Raw genomic sequence first — 16,236 nt, forward strand, 5'->3', positions numbered from 1 at the left:
GGGGTTCATTTCCCTTTTCAACCATGATCTGGAAGAAAGGTCTTTATCAATCAAGCAACCCTTACAAAAGGAGCAAGTTGGAATCAGCAAGCAGGAGTCTTGAGGGATCATGGGAGAACAAAGATGTTAGAAATAGAGAGGGATTGTGTGGGTGGGGGATTTTGGGGGTTGGGATTGTGGAGTTGGGACATTTGGTTGGTGAAAGGCATTGTTTTTCCTTGTTTTTTTTTTTTTTTTTTTTAAGGAGTGAGGAGAATGTACACAAGTCTGTGCCCTACTTTTGAGTTCCCTGTACCTTTCTCTAGTGTCATCTCACATCACTTGAGTTGAGACTTCATATATAATGCTCAAAGAGGGTGAGGCTTGGGCATGTGCAGGCTAATCAATATCTGCATTCTGCAAGTGTCACTGTCATCTAAAAGCCCTTCTGGTCCTAACTTGTTTAATGCTACTGTTAGCTCTACCAAGGTTTTATGAGACCATAACATGTCTTCTTGGTACATGGTACAAGATCCTGTTGTTGTTACAATAAGTTTCCAGTTTATCCAAATTCCTCCATAAGCTGTTTTGTCTAAGTTCTTGTCTATTGCACATTTATGTTTTGCAGGTACATCTAAATTCTTTTTTTATACTATACAAACAAGAGGTTGGCACACAATGCAATCTTAAAGCTCTCCAAACACCTAAACACTATTTAGAAGAAAGATTGAATGCATAAAGCTCCTGCTGATGCAGGTTTTAGAGATGCTCAACAGATGCAGTAGTCTTTTAACTTTGTGAGTAGAAATGCTTAGCAAAGGTATCCTTCATAAATTAAAAATAAATTTTTCCAACGAGTCTCTCTCTCTCTCTCTCTCTCTCTTGGAAATTGCTGAACTCTCATTAGCTTTCATGGTTTTATAGAAAATGCATGTGCATGATTTGCTTGGGTAATTTCTCAGAAAATATAGGGTGGCAGATGACTTAGAAGAGTTCAGCAAACTGGTTACCTAGAAGCAATAGCAGCTCTCTTTTGATTAGCTTGGTCTTCAGCCAATAAATCCATATTAGTGTTCCCAACTAGCTTTGGGGGTCTACAGCAGTCGTCTTCTTGTCTAAGCTTTCTTCCAACATAATACTGGCACCAGTTTCTGCTTAGGTATTATTGGCCTTTCTTAATTTTTAGAATCAATATTGTATAATCTTCCCATTTTTTTCTCAAAAAATAAGAGAAAAGAGATTACATTGACTTGAAATAAAAGAAAATTGATTTAGAGTCCTCAAAAGTTCTGCTTATCACCCCAAATGAGAAAAGTTGTGGCCAAACATCTCCATTACATGTAGTTTCAGGCCGAAAAAAGGGGTGAAATGTATCAAATGCATCTCCATTAATTTATGGTTTTCAGGCAGCTAAATAATTGCATTATAATGTTCACTGAAAAGCAATGCTCTGCTGCAGTGTTCTCTGTTCATATGTGACTTGAGCCATGTAAATGTGACAACAGAATTATTAATTGTTAGGTTGATTCCATTGATCTTTCTACAAGCATACAAAATATAGCTGTTCAGTCTATAGCTCGACATTTGGGAGTTTCTGAGGACCAAAAATCCCTCTCAGAATCAACTCCCTTTCATGTATGTCTCATATAACTTGTTGATGTTGCTGCTGGAGTTGGCTTCTCTGCAGTCTTGTCTTAGTGGTGTAATAGCCTTTAGATGCATCTAAAACTGCTTTATTTATTGAGTTTGACTAAATTTAGATATGAAAATTTGATGATTATGTGCAAAATGAGGAGGACTTAGTGAGAGACATCTTAAGGGACCTGGAAAGCAGCCCTCTTCAGTGCTCTCCATCCATATATTGAGCAAAAATCTCATTCTTTTTTATTATTATTATTATCCACTTATGCAAGAACTATCTTGCCTGCTCTTCAATCTCTTTGCTGTAATCTGTTCTCTTAAACCAAAATCTCAGTGTGGTAAATCATGTGCACTATGCATGATTGTTATAATCCATGTTCTACTTAATTTTATGCACTTAAACTAGTTTGCATTGACCTAGTGGTTGTTCTCTAACAGCTGCTCAAGGAATCAAGATAGATCCTGCCGACAAAAGGAAAAGTTTCACAGCAACTCATCTGCCTATTTAGAATCAGTTCCACAGCAAATGGGACAATGAACAAGGAGGAGTTTGTGCTTGTGGGGTGGGACACAAGATGAGCAGAAACCAGTAGCCTTCAACAGGGCTTTGCAAAGCAATGGAGAAAGCACAGGAGTAGAGAGATACCTCCTGCAAAGAAGTCATCAAAGGACAGGTCAACCCCAGGCCAAGTAAGTTCCTGCAGCCTGCACACATGTGCCCTCCCCCACACACACACACACACACTCACAGAGACACAGGCCACCATCACCCCCTAATTTTATTTCTGTGGAGTGAATGATAGATGGCATGTGGGATGGCACATGGAGAAGATGCCAGTCTTTGTGTGCCAAAGCTGTATCTTTCTTGAGCAGTGGCAGGGCTTCATTTATTCTCACAACTTTGCAGATGAGTTCTCCAAAGCAACTTCCTCTTCTACTTATCTTCTTCCTAATTCTCTACTTAATCTACCACAAGACTCCAAGGCTCATCCACACAGGTCTAGTATTTATTTATTATGTTCTTTGGTATGTTAGATTCTTCTTTATAATTAATATATATGCATATGATAAATGTAAATGATGAAGATGAAATTTGACTGACCACCCAAAATATTTACTGGCTAAAAGCTCTCTTATCAGAGTCTTATTCTCATCATGATTTTGAGTGTGCATATAAAAAGTGAAGATCACATGAAAGTATAATACACATCTAATCAAGTCTAAAGCTTGCTTTGACAAGACCAGCCCAACCCATTGGCTCCAACCACAACACATCTCATGCTTAGCTTGCAAACATTACATCTCTTGCAAGCCACCAAAGTAGTACTACTGATTTAGTACCTCACCTAATCGCATCAGAATCAAAATCACATTTGCTGTCATTCTCACCCATCAATTGTTCCCAAAATCTTTCTTTCCATAAACATGCAAAATAGTAATTTGGTGACTCACCTCCCAAACTTTGATCATGACAGGTCATTGCCCATCACTCCCAATTTCCCTTAAATTGGAAATCATAATAAATGTGTGTGTGTGTGTGTGTGAGAGAGAGAGAGAGAGAGTGGGAGCAAAATGGCATTTGTTTATGAGTTGATATAAAAAAGAAGAAGAAAGATGGAAAGTGAGAGAGAGTGAGAAGGAACACATCCCCCCATCCATCATGTGGGGGTGTGGTGTGTAAGTCTTCTGTTCTATTTGGTTTTATTATAAGTCCTTTACAGTCTGTTTGCTCTGCTTATTCTTCCTTTCTCTGTCTTCTCCTCACCTCACCATAATAATATTAATTAACCCAATTTACATGTTGAAGCCACCTCCCCAACTCCTCTCTGTCCCTTTCTCTCTCTCACACGCACTTCTCTTCCTCTCTTCCTTCCTCAAAAGGGTTTCCTCCATGACTAGGGTTTCCTCCACCGCTCCCTGAAGCCCAGCCCTCGCCTCAGAGGAGAATACCCCAGTAGATGGATCCGTACATCCGCGACGCCCTCCTCCTGCTCTCCCTCTTCTTCTTCTTCTTCTCCGCCGTCGTCGTCGCGGACGAGGAGGAGGCCAGGGCCCTCATCGAGTTCAAGAAGGGCATCTCCTCCGACCCCTCCGGCCGCGTGTTCGGATCCTGGAACCAGCCCGGGGCGGGATCCGCCGTCTGCGGATCGTGGTACGGCGTCGCCTGTGACGCCGCCGGCGGCGTCGTGGCCGTCGACCTCGCCCGCCTCGGCCTCGTCGGTGACCTCAAGTTCTCTACTCTCGCCCCGCTTGCTCGCCTCCAGAACCTCAGCCTCGCCGGCAATGCCTTGACCGGCCGCCTCGTGCCCGGCCTCGGCGGCGTGTCCTCGCTGCGGCGCTTGGATCTCTCGGCTAACCAGTTCTACGGGCCCATTCCCGGCCGGATCACTGAGCTTTGGGGGTTGACTTACCTCAATCTTTCTTGGAATAACTTGTCGCAAGGGTTTCCCGCCGGGATCCGTAATCTTCAGCAGCTCAGGGTGCTGGATTTGAGATCCAATGGCCTGTGGGGAGACATCGGGACGCTGCTTTCGGAGCTCAGGAACATAGACTATGTCGATCTGAGTAGTAATGACTTCACCGGGAACCTCCTTGTTGATGCGGAGAACCTCACGGGCTTGGGGAATACGGTCAAGTACTTGAACTTGAGTAATAACAAGCTCAGCGGCGGCTTCTTTTCGAATGATGCTATACCAGTGTTCAAGAATTTGGAGTCTTTGGATGTCAGCAACAATCAACTGAGTGGGGAACTTCCGTCTTTTGACTCGGTGTTCAGCTTAAGAGTTTTCCGGGCTGTTGCTAATAAGCTGCATGGATCTGTACCGGGAGCTCTGCTTGCCAGTACCCTGCACTTATCAGAACTTGACCTCAGTGGAAATGGTTTTACAGGTAAATATGCTATGATCTGTTGCAACTATTAAGAGCACTTGAGAAACTTAGTAGAATAATCAGAGTCTTGCTTGAGCGTCTCCACAATCTGCCTTTTGTTTACTTGCACAACCATTGCTTCTGATAGACCTCTGTTACTGGATAGTACTAGTAGAGATGGTAAATTTCTTAGGGAAAAAATGTCACTAACTACTCTTTAAGGTAATTTACCATGTAGGGAAGGGAAAAACCCTTTTGGAAGATCACATTCTTGCATCCAAATGAAAGTGAATGGTCTTTGTTATGCCGTCTTAATATATATTGCGTTTAGAGAAAAAAGGTTGTTTAAGTGGAGATATTGTTTCTTCAGTATTTTCTGTAGCAGTATTTTGCTTCATTTGGTTTAACATGGTGCAAACAACAGCAATACAGTTAAAATTAAAGGAGTCCTACTGTAAGACCTATTTCTATGTTTGGAGCGAGGTTCTCTTTCCTGAATTATATAGGGTTTGTTGAACTATATTGGATCGTGGATCGGTCTATGAGAACCTAGATATTGAGTCCTTTAAGTCCAATGTAATACAGGCCAAGTTATTTAATAATTCGGCAATTATTGCCATGTCAAGAAAAATACATGACTTGGGAAGGATAAGATATGGTTAGAGGGTGATGTGGGCCATAGTCCAAGAAGAAAAAAATAAAATAAAATCTACAATGACCAAAGTGAAGCAAGATGGGGGAACAAAAGGGCTTAAAGGATAAGGTACGGTTAGAGGGTGATGTATGTCACTTGATATTATTATTCTGGGCCTTTGATATGCCCATGGGCTGTAGATTTGACCCAGATTCCCCATGCAATTATTGTTTGTCGATTATCACATGTAACTCAGACCCTGCTTTGGGGAATGAAAGAAACAATTAAAAACCAACGTGGTAAGATGCACATTTGGTTGTGGTTGGGGAATGTACAAAAATCAAATGGCAGGAATGCGGAGGATGGTTTTAATTCTTTTCCTTTATGGTGCAAATGCTAACTTTTGTATTTACAATTATCAACTGAAATGGTTTTCTTTGTTTTAGTAAACTTTTTTTACACACTGCTCCAGTTTGTTATTCCAAGATCAGCTGATTAACATGTTTATCTTTTTTGCAGGTAATGTTAGGGATATCACCTCTACATCCTTGAAGTTTCTAAATCTGTCCTCGAATATGCTATCAGGTTTATTGCCATCAAGCATAGGGGTATGCATATCAGTGGATTTTAGTAATAACAATATCTCTGGTGGTCTATCTGTGATGCAGAGCTGGGAACCTACATTGGCAATTATTGATTTAAGCTCAAATTCATTGTCTGGGAACTATCCTGAGGCATCTCAACTTCAGAACCTGACATCCATAAGACTTCGAAATAATTCTTTGGTTGGCTCTCTTCCTTCTACCTTAGGAAATTATCCTGAGTTATCCATAATTGATCTCAGTCTAAACAGACTTTCAGGACCAGTTCTGCCAGGACTTTTCACATCCTTAACCTTAATTAGCTTGAATCTTTCAGGGAACCAATTTTCTGGAATTATTCCACTTCAAAGTTCACATTCAACCGAATCACTTGTTCTTCCTTCTTATAGTCATCTGGAGAGTCTTGATTTATCTAATAACTTATTAATTGGTCCATTGCCTCCAGAAATTGGTAACATGCAAAGACTTAAGTTGCTCATTCTTCGAAACAATACCTTATCTGGAGAGTTGCCCAGTGAGCTAAGCAAGCTTGGCACTTTGGAAATACTTGACCTATCGATGAATCATTTTAGGGGTAGAATACCTGACATGCCTCAGTCAGGTCTGAATGTTTTCAATGTTTCCTACAATGATCTATCAGGCACTATACCAGAAACTCTGCAGAGGTTCCCAAGCACCGCATTTTATCCAGGAAATAATTTACTGGTTTCTCCCAACGGCATGTCTTCAGGAAGTAACGGTGAAGGCGGTGATAGTCATCATCATATGAAGTATAGTGTTCGAATTGCATCTATTGTTGGCTCTATTGGTGCTGTCATGTTAATTTTGTTTGCATTAATGGCATTATATGTGATAAGGACCCAAGAACTTTGTGGAAAGAATCGATTTAGAGATCAGGCAACTGGAATGGAAGTAAAACTTGGGAGATTTGGTCGTCGTAAGATATTTAAATCTTCAAAAGATACTCCTGTGATCAATTCGATGAGTTTCTCGAATGATCATCTCTTAACATCAGCTACCAGATCAGTGTCTGCACACAAGGAGTTATTAACAGAATCTACGGTAAATAATGTGCTACAGAATCATCCTCCGACCTGTACCACAGGAGAGAGATCTTCTCCAGGGTCACCATTAGGCTCTTCGCCTCATTTAATTGATTTGGGTGTATCTGAGCAATCAGTGATGTTGGATGTCTATTCACCAGACCGACTGGCTGGAGAACTTTTTTTCCTGGACAACTCTTTGATTTTCACAGCCGAAGAATTATCTCGTGCCCCTGCAGAAGTTCTTGGTAGAAGCAGCCACGGAACTTCCTATAAAGCAACCCTTGATAGTGGTCACATTTTGACTGTGAAGTGGTTAAGAGTTGGCCTTGTCAAAATCAAAAAAGAATTTGCTAAGGAAGCAAAGAGAATTGGAACCATCAAACATCCTAATATCGTCCCTTGGAGGGCCTATTATTGGGGCCCAAGGGAGCAAGAGAGATTGATTATTTCTGATTATGTTAATGGAGATAGTCTGGCACTTTATCTCTATGGTAAGACTTTCTGTAACTTGATCCCATTTCAGCTGCTTTCCTGATATTGATACAATTACTAGATTGCTACATGTCTTCTTTGGTTCTCTGGTAATCCTGTTGCTTCTTTGACTCTCCCTATGAACTTCCCCTTCAATTTCATGTCAACCTTTTACCATATCAAAATCTTGAAGTTAGTTTATGTTTTATCAATATCCAAGCATCTTATTGCTTCTGTAAATGGGACCACTAAATGATTTTGCAAAGTTACATCAACACTATTTATATCAAAATAGCCCATAACTGGGTACTTGTGGCCAAATAGGTGTAAAGCAATACATTCTAATTTACTATAAATTTCTAAAGAAATTAAGATTGAAACCTTCATTGTAAATGTGCTTCTACAAGGAAAGTAGCGTTTTAGATGACATATAATTGGTGAATTTTGCTGGTGAAGTCTTAATTAGTGATGACCCAAAGTTCCAAAAATGCCTACTGATTCTGTCGAGTTCTTAACTGCATACCATAGGTTAAGTAGATTTGTTCATTGTATGAAAAATGTCAATGCTACTTGATCCAATTCAAGTCACATTATAAATGAAATTTATAGATGGCTTAATGCTACTTGATCTGATTCAAGTCTCATATTAAGTGAAATTAATCAAAAGTCTATATAGTCCATTTTCCAGGAGCACATGCCTGCCAGATTCTGTTAAGTGGCAGTTGAGTAGAAGGATAAGAAGAAATTGTTTAGATTAGACTTGAAAAGGGACTCAATAATGAAAAGTTCTTTTTTGTTTGATCACAACATGGTCTTGCTTTCTTTTTAGTTCTTTTCAGCAACATGGTTGCTGCAAGTTGTTGAATATGAAAGAACTAAAAGGACAAATTAGACTGAAGATATTGTCTATTGAGTAAATACAACATGTGAGATGGTGTATTATAGACAAACTTGGGACAAAATGTGGTGTGGAAACAAATAATTTGATATGGAGTTGTCAGAACAGCCATAATCAGGATGTAGAAATTAATTATGAAGTCTGAGCCTGCCGAGGAACTGCTAATAAATCACGAGGGATGGTATTTTTCAGTTGCTTCTTACAAACTTCCAACTGAATTCTTTAGGCTATATGAAGTCTTGAGTCTATATAGCCTGTGAAGGATCCCACGATGGCTTGTCTAGTTTTTGCATCTTTGAATCACAATTCTTGTCCTAGTTATGTACATCATCTGTTTCAATTATCTGTCCCATATTGTATATAAAATCCCTGATGGGATTTTTTTTTTGGGGGGGTCCCGCAATATGTGGCAACCTAAAAGATTTGCTAATTGCATTCTTCTTACTTAAGACTTTTTTTTCATTTAATATATTCATCTAGTCACTGTTCTAGTTTAGATAATGTAATTGATGATTCATTTGCTATGAAGGTAGATCTCGAAAAACTAAATAGTGAATTCTAAATTCTCAATATTCTTAGCAGCAGAAGGCATCTAGTACCTACAAATGTGAGTAAGATATCTTGCAATACCCATAGCCCTTGATTTTGCTATGTTTATACAGATGAAAGTTTTATGCATCTTGGTATGATCCTCATCTCCTCCCAAGATGTGTAAATGTCTGTGGTTCAGAAATCAATCATTATTTCTTTTCTGTTTTTGTTTCATGAAGCATAACCCACCACTCCCTCCTTAGATAGGTCTATACCTCATCTTGGTACCCTCTTTTAGGGGCTATCTTCTGTTTTGTTTTATTTCCATTACTATTAATTTTCCGTCTTGTGCCTTGCTGTTTGGCCTTTTCACTTTTCAGCTTTTTTTTTGTTTGAATTTTTTTGGTTTTAGAAGAATAACCACTCTGTTTTGTGCTGCATTGCTTGTTAACATAGCTACACATGATTTATGTTCATACTAGGACTTGTCATTCATAACTTAGTTGTTCTTTGGTGTGTGAGTATCTTATTCTTTGGTTCAACTGTGTTGTTCTGTAGAATCAACACCTAGAAGGTACTCCCGCCTCTCAGTAAGCCAAAGGCTAAAAATTGCTATTGATGTGGCTCGTTCTTTGTATTACCTCCATAACGAGAAGGGCTTGGCTCATGGAAGCCTAAAACCGACAAATATCCTCTTGACTGGCCCAGACCTCACCGCTCGATTGACAGATTACAGCCTCCATCGTCTCACAACACAAGGTGGGACCGCCGAGCATATATTAAACTTGGGAGCACTTGGGTACCGGGCACCTGAGCTACAAAGTGCGAGCAAGCCATTCCCGTCATTTAAGGCTGATGTGTATGCATTTGGGGTGATACTAATGGAGCTGCTAACCCGAAGAAGTGCTGGTGATATTATCTCGGGCCAGACAGGTGCAGTTGATCTGACAGATTGGGTTCAGATGTGCAACAGAGAGGGGAGGGGAACGGACTGCTTCGATAGAGATATCACAGGCTTGGAGGAATGTCCAAGGGTGATGGATGAACTGCTTGCTGTATCACTTAGGTGCATTCTCCCTGTAAACGAGAGGCCTAACATTAGGACCGTCTTTCAAGATCTCTGTGCCATAACAATGTGAGATTCTTTTTCTTTTCCTTCCCTTGTACATGTAACTGGAATCATTTTTCCCCAATATTTTTTTTTTTTGGGCTCCCAGGCCTTGCAAAATCAAGGTTTCTGTCCAATTTAGTGTAACCAGTTTCAGCCATTGGTTGATTTGATAGCCGTAAGAGTGTGGTCGATTGAGTTGGAAAACCTCATCTTTCTTTGTACTAATTTTTATGCTCCCCCATTTCTTGGGGTCCCTGTTTCTGAACAACTTGTGTAAGGCAGGATGTGTAGCATCTTTCATCCCTTGACTATCTCATCTATTTTGCTTGCTACCTTGGAGTTTATTTGTTTGTAGTTAATATTTCTAATTATGATGTGGGATTTTCTTGAATATATAATTGTTTGGCAGGATTATTTGGATCGTAGCTGATGGCCTTATCTTCTTTAATATAAATACTATTTATAATCTTGTTGTTGATAGTTCTTGATAACAGCCGACATGAGTTATAGTGTACACCAGTCGGATAACTACTAAGTTTTTCATTTTACGAAGAATTTAAGATTATTTTTGTATAAATTTTAATATATTTTTAAATATATTCTATGCATGAATGTATTTCAATTCAATTGTAAGTAGCACGAGGGCAATTTTAATTAACTTATAATGAAGAGATATAAAAAAGAAAAAAAAGGAAGAGGAATTAAAGAAGACAAACGAGGAGAAAATTGAATTTGAATTGAATTGATCTGAATTAGTTTACATATTTTATAAGAATAAAATTGATTTTTATGCTTTTAAAAATTGAATTAAAAACAACTGACGTGGTTTTAGAATAATAATAATAATAATAATAATAATAATAATAAATTGCCCCACTTGTATTAGTTGTGTTACTAAATAATAATTTAACTCCAATCATCCCCGTCTTTTCCGTGTGAGCCGCACTCATCTTCTATCACGACGTGATAAGAGTTCCCTTCCACTTGTCTCACATGTGGACATAATCTACTCCTACAAAAAGCTGTTCCCTCGATGCAGCTAATCATATGACCCAAGCGCCGCCTCTGACGTGGGAAGGTCCCACTTGCCGAATCTCCAGCTCATCAGCAAATCTTTTTATACGAGCCAGAGTATTCGCACCTGTCGGCCTCCGTCCATCGCGATTCCATGTGGGACCTCCTTGCTATCCTCCAATCATAAAGCGGGTTGTTCCAGGGTACAAAATTATGATCTCGCTCCTCTTGAACCCTCCCATGTGCATTGCCTTTGATATGGCGCCAATTAGTAGCAGACGAGGGGAGGGGGTAGTGCGAGGGTCCACCGCTTCCTCCTCGCCCTCTCCGCACTAACCCTAATTCGTATTCCCCTTCTCGTCGTCGATGTTCCTCCGGCGCAATCTGTGGCGGAGCGGCCTCCGATCGGAGGCGCAGCTCCGCGAGCTTCTCCGCCGCGGCCTCTCCTCCGCGTCGCCGTCACTGCCCCCCTTCGACCACCAGCCGCGGCCGTACAAGGGGATGCTGGCCGATGAGGTCCTCGAGAAGCGGAAGAAGTTTCTTGGACCATCGCTGTTCTATTACTACCAGAAGCCAGTAATTTCTTGTCCCGATCTCTCTGCCGTCGTAGCATTCGATTTGGGTTCTTGTTAGGATCCCATTTTTGCCTCGATGCTCTTCAGATCCCGACTAGTTTCTTAGTTTTCAGTGAGATTACATCTCGAATCATACAAATGTGGCCCGCATGTCTCCCTCAACGCATAATGATTGTTCACCATCTTAATCTGCTTCATTTGCCATTCTTTTAGTATAAATATATTTCTTTTGGATCTTTTGCTTTCTCCTTTTTTTTGGCTCCGCTTAGAATTTCTGCATATCTTCAGCTGTCTTGTATTAACAGATGAAATTTCTTTGCCAAACCTAAAGGATTGTTTTTTTCCTTTTCAGCTGAATATTGTGGAAGGGAAAATGCAGTATCTTTATGACGAGACCGGAAAACGTTATCTTGATGCCTTCGCCGGCATAGTCACGGTATCTTGCGGGCATTGTCATCCTGATGTGGTGAACGCGGTGGTGGAGCAGTCACAGTTACTCCAGCACACCACCACCATTTATTTGCATCATGCCATTGTTGAGTTTGCTGAAGCTCTAGCTTCGAAAATGCCAGGCAACCTTAAGGTACTTTATGCCAACTCTTTTAGATTATATTCAACTGCTAGCTAATCTATGTATGTAGCATTAGCAGAAGATGACTATTTTTTCATGTAGGAATGGCTATGAAAAGCAAGAAATCATGGTTGCTCAGATGCTATTTAAAATTGATATAATTGGCTGGTACTTAATAGTGCTTACTTCTGTAAACATTTTAATTACATGTAATTAACATGGTCTGAACTTTTATGATCTTGCATGTCGATCATGTGGATTTGTAATAACCCAAAGAATTGGCTACCGACAATGAAAGTAAGACAATGGTCTGTACACTCTTGTTTCTATATGCTAATATTCGTTTATTTTGAGGAGAAATGCAGGTTGTGTATTTCGTCAATTCAGGGACTGAAGCAAATGAATTAGCAATGTTGATGGCTCGAATGTATACTGGGAATCTAGGCATGATTGCCTTGAGAAATGCATACCATGGTGGAAGTGCTGGTACGATAGGACTGACAGCTTTGCATACTTGGAAATACCCAATTCCTCAGGTTGGCTATTTTAAAAAGATTTTCTAAATGATATGCTCTCTCTCTCTCTCTCTCTCTCACATGCATGTGTGCCTGAAGACCCATTCGTTTCGCACAAAACTTTACAGGGTGAGATTCATCATGTTATGAACCCTGACCCTTATCGAGGAGCATTTGGCTCTGATGCAGCTCGTTATGCAAAAGAAGTCGAAGACCATATTAACTATGGTACTTCTGGAAATGTCGCAGGCTTTATTGCAGAAACTTTTCAGGTCAGGGTTGCTCAGTTTGCAGAGTGGCTGGAAAGTTGTAATTCTTTTATTCCTCAAGGATGCTCCTTATTCTTTATTCCAGCAACTCGGAACTTAACATTTTTCGCTTCCAAATGTTTGTAGGGAGTTGGAGGTGCTGTTGAATTGGCACCAGGGTACCTAAAGTTGGTATATGATATCGTTCGGAAGTCTGGTGGAGTCTGCATAGCAGATGAGGTTCAGAGCGGATTTGGCAGGACAGGAAGCCATTATTGGGGATTTGAGACGCAGGGTGTCATTCCCGACATTGTCACAATGGCAAAGGTAAAAGATTTTTCTCACATACATTGTTGTTCTTTTTTCCCTTGAAGCGAACAATTTACATCACTCCCTCCTCTAACAAACAGTATTTTCTGTGGTAGTAACAAATTCATCAAGTATAATGCATACAATTGGTTCTAAAAGACTTCGCCTAATATGGCATCGACACTTTTGCATAAAGAATCAGAGAACTTGGTTCTTTTCTGTTTGATGATTTTCACAGGGTATTGGCAATGGCCTACCACTAGGAGCAGTTGTCACAACTCCTGAAATAGCAAGTGTGATGTCCAAAAGAATCCAATTCAACACTTTTGGCGGAAATCCGGTATGTTCTGCTGGTGGACTAGCTGTGCTCAAGGTTCTGGACAAGGAAAAGCGTCAAGCACATTGCGCCGATGTTGGTTTCCAATTGATAGATCGGTTGAGAACGCTTCAGCAAAAGCATGACAGTTAAATTTCGATGCCTTTCAAATTTCTGCTTTCGAACTCAGAATATTCTGTTTTTCCATGTTATGTTTTGATATATCTAGACTAAAACTGATGCTGTTAGTCTTTTTTCTACTTAATGATTTCCTAATATGCACTATATTAAAAAAGCTAATTAGAGCCTTGTATCAAAAGTTACCTAGGACAATCATGAGTTAATGTTTTGATCTTTGATTTCTATGACACAGTTATTCAGTATCTTGTTACCTAGAACACAGAAAAAAGGATTGTCTGTACAGTGCATTGTTCAGACTTCAGAGAATGTTTTATCTTCTCATTTATCACTTGCTGCTTTTCAGTTATTGGAGATGTCAGAGGCAGGGGATTGATGTTGGGAGTAGAACTTGTATCCGATAAGGACAAGACACCTGCCAAGGCAGAGGCAGCAGTCTTGTTTGAGAAGCTTAAGGGTATGATTCTGGCTCAGTAGGCTCTCTTATATTCTCTTCTGTTTCAAGTAGAACAAATCTCCATTGTGCAAATTTTATCCTCCCGGTTGCTATCAAAAAACTTAATCCTTCTTGTATACAGATCTGGGAGTTCTGGTTGGGAAAGGAGGTCTTCATGGTAATGTTTTTAGAATAAAGCCGCCGATGTGCTTCACCAAACAGGATGCAGGTACTCTCATTGCTCCTTAATTAGCAGGTCATTAACCCTTTCGTATGACCATATAATTCATGGATTAATTGGTGTCACTGATAATTCAGATTTCTTGGTCGACGCACTTGACTATGCCATTTCGCGCTTGTGAAGCCTGTCGATTTGATCAGGAAGGCAAAATAAAGGGCTTCCATTGCTCAGCAACAAATCTGGTAAATCACTTGAGACACTTCCTAGTGGTTGATGCTAATGTAGTTTCTCAATTAGGACATGTTCTTGTTCAATTATTTTCTCTGTTTTCACCTTCTGCAAGTGTTTTTTTTGGGGGGGGGGGGCCAAAAGGTAAGTGGAGAAAGCCAAATTTGTTCCCCGAATCTTGTGATAAACAATTAAAATCTTTCAGTTAAATTAGCTGATATTTTTCATCTTCTGCCAGTCCCTATTGTATCGTTTAGATCTTTCCCCACCTACGAGTCCGCTGGTTGGTGCAAAAGAATTATTCTCTAACATCAACATTAAAAAAGATTTAACTATAAAAAAGATCGCAAACAAAACCATTTATTTAGCTGAGAATATATTAATAATATATTCCCATGTTGACTGCAATAATAAGTATGTATTAATGTTGTAGAGGACCACTTAATATAAAACAATATTTGTATATATATATATCACAGAGGAAGTACGACTCATGCAATCTTAGTAGTCTAAGGAGTCGCATTTAAATTATAAAAGAAAAAGAATCTAATTGCATATAATTGAAAAGATAATAAAAGTTTATTTTTATATAAACAGGAAGAACCAATCAATTTGATTGTAAATGAAAAGAGTAATTGAATTCAAAACTTTTCTCTCACAGGCGAACACTGGGACTCACCATCATTTCAGTTTAACTGCCACTGGATCATACACAGAATGCCACGATCTATGGTTAGAAGATTTCATGGCAATTCTCACAAAATATATAGATTTGATTGATGGGTCATTAGTTAGCCAATAAGGCTACGATTTATGTTTTGAAAAGCTCTTTTTTATCGGAATAGTGAGTATATATATATATATATATATACACACACACACAGAATCCATCGTGAATCAATGATTAATAGCTCAAGTCCACTCACTGGTGTATTTGATAGGTTCCCGTCACCCGAAGTGAATATAAGAACGCAAAATTTGACGGTTTGGACACCAAAATAATTTTTTTGGGGGACTTTGAGAGCTGACTTTTATTCGGTATGCTAACCGAGAGTGATCGTATCCCATTCTATTTAGTCTTCTATTTAGCCGGAGCCTCCACGTAACGTCTAATAGTTCTGGTCACCGCAGGTGATTCTAAGAATACGGAATTTGAAGGTTTTGACGACAAAAAAAATTTTTTTGGCACTCCGATTGAGCTGGCTGGCCTCCGGTAAGAACACGGGCGATTTATCGTACCCTTTGGTGTTTTCTTCCTTTTCTCTTTAGTTTTCCCCCCCGCCCTTCCCCACGTTGCTGGAGACGCTAAATGGAGGGAGGCGACGCTTTTCCTCGATCGAAGCATCGAGAGGGGAGGTTTCGATTGACCATGTCCGCCCTTGTCTTAGATCGATCATTGTTTCCTGCATCGCTCGGTTTCGTTGTCGCCGTCTCCGAGAACGATTCTTGGAAGAATCGATGAGATTTCTAAGTGCCGCGAGGCTTTCTTTCTTCTTCGTGGATGATCTGGTAAACAAGCTTGACGATGATGGATTTATCTTTCTGTTCTTTGTGGCGGACCATCAATCTGATTGCATGATGGAGCGCTTTAATCTGTTTCATCAATCTCTGGATTCAAAAGGTTCCTCTGTATACGGAATTAAGTTGTGTCGTATGTCCTTGCTGTTATTAGGGTTTCAGAACACTTCATCTTCTCGATCGTCACAGCAAGATTAGTGTTTGCCGGAATTGTATCAGCGACATCTCAGCGTTAAATTGTCGTGGCGACTTTTCCTCAGGTAGAAAGCATATAGGCCGTGCTTCTGATGTGTATGCACAAGGTTTTCCTTCCTCCTCTCTCTCTCTCTCTCTCTCTCTGTCTGTGTATTCCAACTGTTGACCTTGTTGGTGCTCAGAGAAAGGGTTCCTCCATCGGAATCAACAT

General features: G+C 40.0%; 2 protein-coding genes across 2 annotated transcripts; both read left to right on the forward strand.

Annotated features, from left to right (window-relative positions):
• Window positions 1–3,302: 3,302 nt before the first annotated feature.
• LOC135625048 (probable inactive receptor kinase At5g10020) lies at window positions 3,303–10,206 on the forward strand. Its single transcript, XM_065129297.1, has 3 exons — window positions 3,303–4,509; window positions 5,642–7,261; window positions 9,229–10,206. The coding sequence occupies exons 1-3, from the start codon at window positions 3,579–3,581 to the stop codon at window positions 9,807–9,809; spliced, it is 3,132 nt and encodes a 1,043-aa protein (XP_064985369.1). The 5' UTR covers window positions 3,303–3,578; the 3' UTR covers window positions 9,810–10,206.
• Window positions 10,207–11,042: 836 nt separating this feature from the next.
• On the forward strand, window positions 11,043–14,539 carry LOC135625050 (alanine--glyoxylate aminotransferase 2 homolog 1, mitochondrial-like). The gene is made up of 9 exons (XM_065129299.1): window positions 11,043–11,371; window positions 11,723–11,953; window positions 12,307–12,477; window positions 12,585–12,728; window positions 12,852–13,031; window positions 13,252–13,477; window positions 13,814–13,924; window positions 14,046–14,132; window positions 14,222–14,539. Exons 1-9 carry the CDS (start codon window positions 11,162–11,164, stop codon window positions 14,263–14,265), a joined length of 1,404 nt encoding a protein of 467 aa, XP_064985371.1. The 5' UTR covers window positions 11,043–11,161; the 3' UTR covers window positions 14,266–14,539.
• Window positions 14,540–16,236: the final 1,697 nt, after the last annotated feature.

The sequence above is a fragment of the Musa acuminata genome, chromosome BXJ2-10, assembly GCF_036884655.1.
Source record: "Musa acuminata AAA Group cultivar baxijiao chromosome BXJ2-10, Cavendish_Baxijiao_AAA, whole genome shotgun sequence".
NCBI classification, from domain to species: domain Eukaryota; kingdom Viridiplantae; phylum Streptophyta; class Magnoliopsida; order Zingiberales; family Musaceae; genus Musa; species Musa acuminata.

What these genes read in the sequence shown, in the direction of transcription:
- LOC135625048 (XM_065129297.1), top strand. Translation starts at nt 3,579, where the DNA reads ATGGATCCGTACATCCGCGACGCCCTCCTCCTGCTCTCCCTCTTCTTC. An exon ending in CAGTGGAAATGGTTTTACAG is followed by an intron (nt 4,510 to 5,641) that starts GTAAATATGCTA and finishes TCTTTTTTGCAG; the next exon opens with GTAATGTTAGGGATATCACC. An exon ending in TCTGGCACTTTATCTCTATG is followed by an intron (nt 7,262 to 9,228) that starts GTAAGACTTTCT and finishes GTTGTTCTGTAG; the next exon opens with AATCAACACCTAGAAGGTAC.
- LOC135625050 (XM_065129299.1), top strand. Translation starts at nt 11,162, where the DNA reads ATGTTCCTCCGGCGCAATCTGTGGCGGAGCGGCCTCCGATCGGAGGCG. An exon ending in TTATTGCAGAAACTTTTCAG is followed by an intron (nt 12,729 to 12,851) that starts GTCAGGGTTGCT and finishes AAATGTTTGTAG; the next exon opens with GGAGTTGGAGGTGCTGTTGA. An exon ending in GCTTCAGCAAAAGCATGACA is followed by an intron (nt 13,478 to 13,813) that starts GTTAAATTTCGA and finishes GCTGCTTTTCAG; the next exon opens with TTATTGGAGATGTCAGAGGC.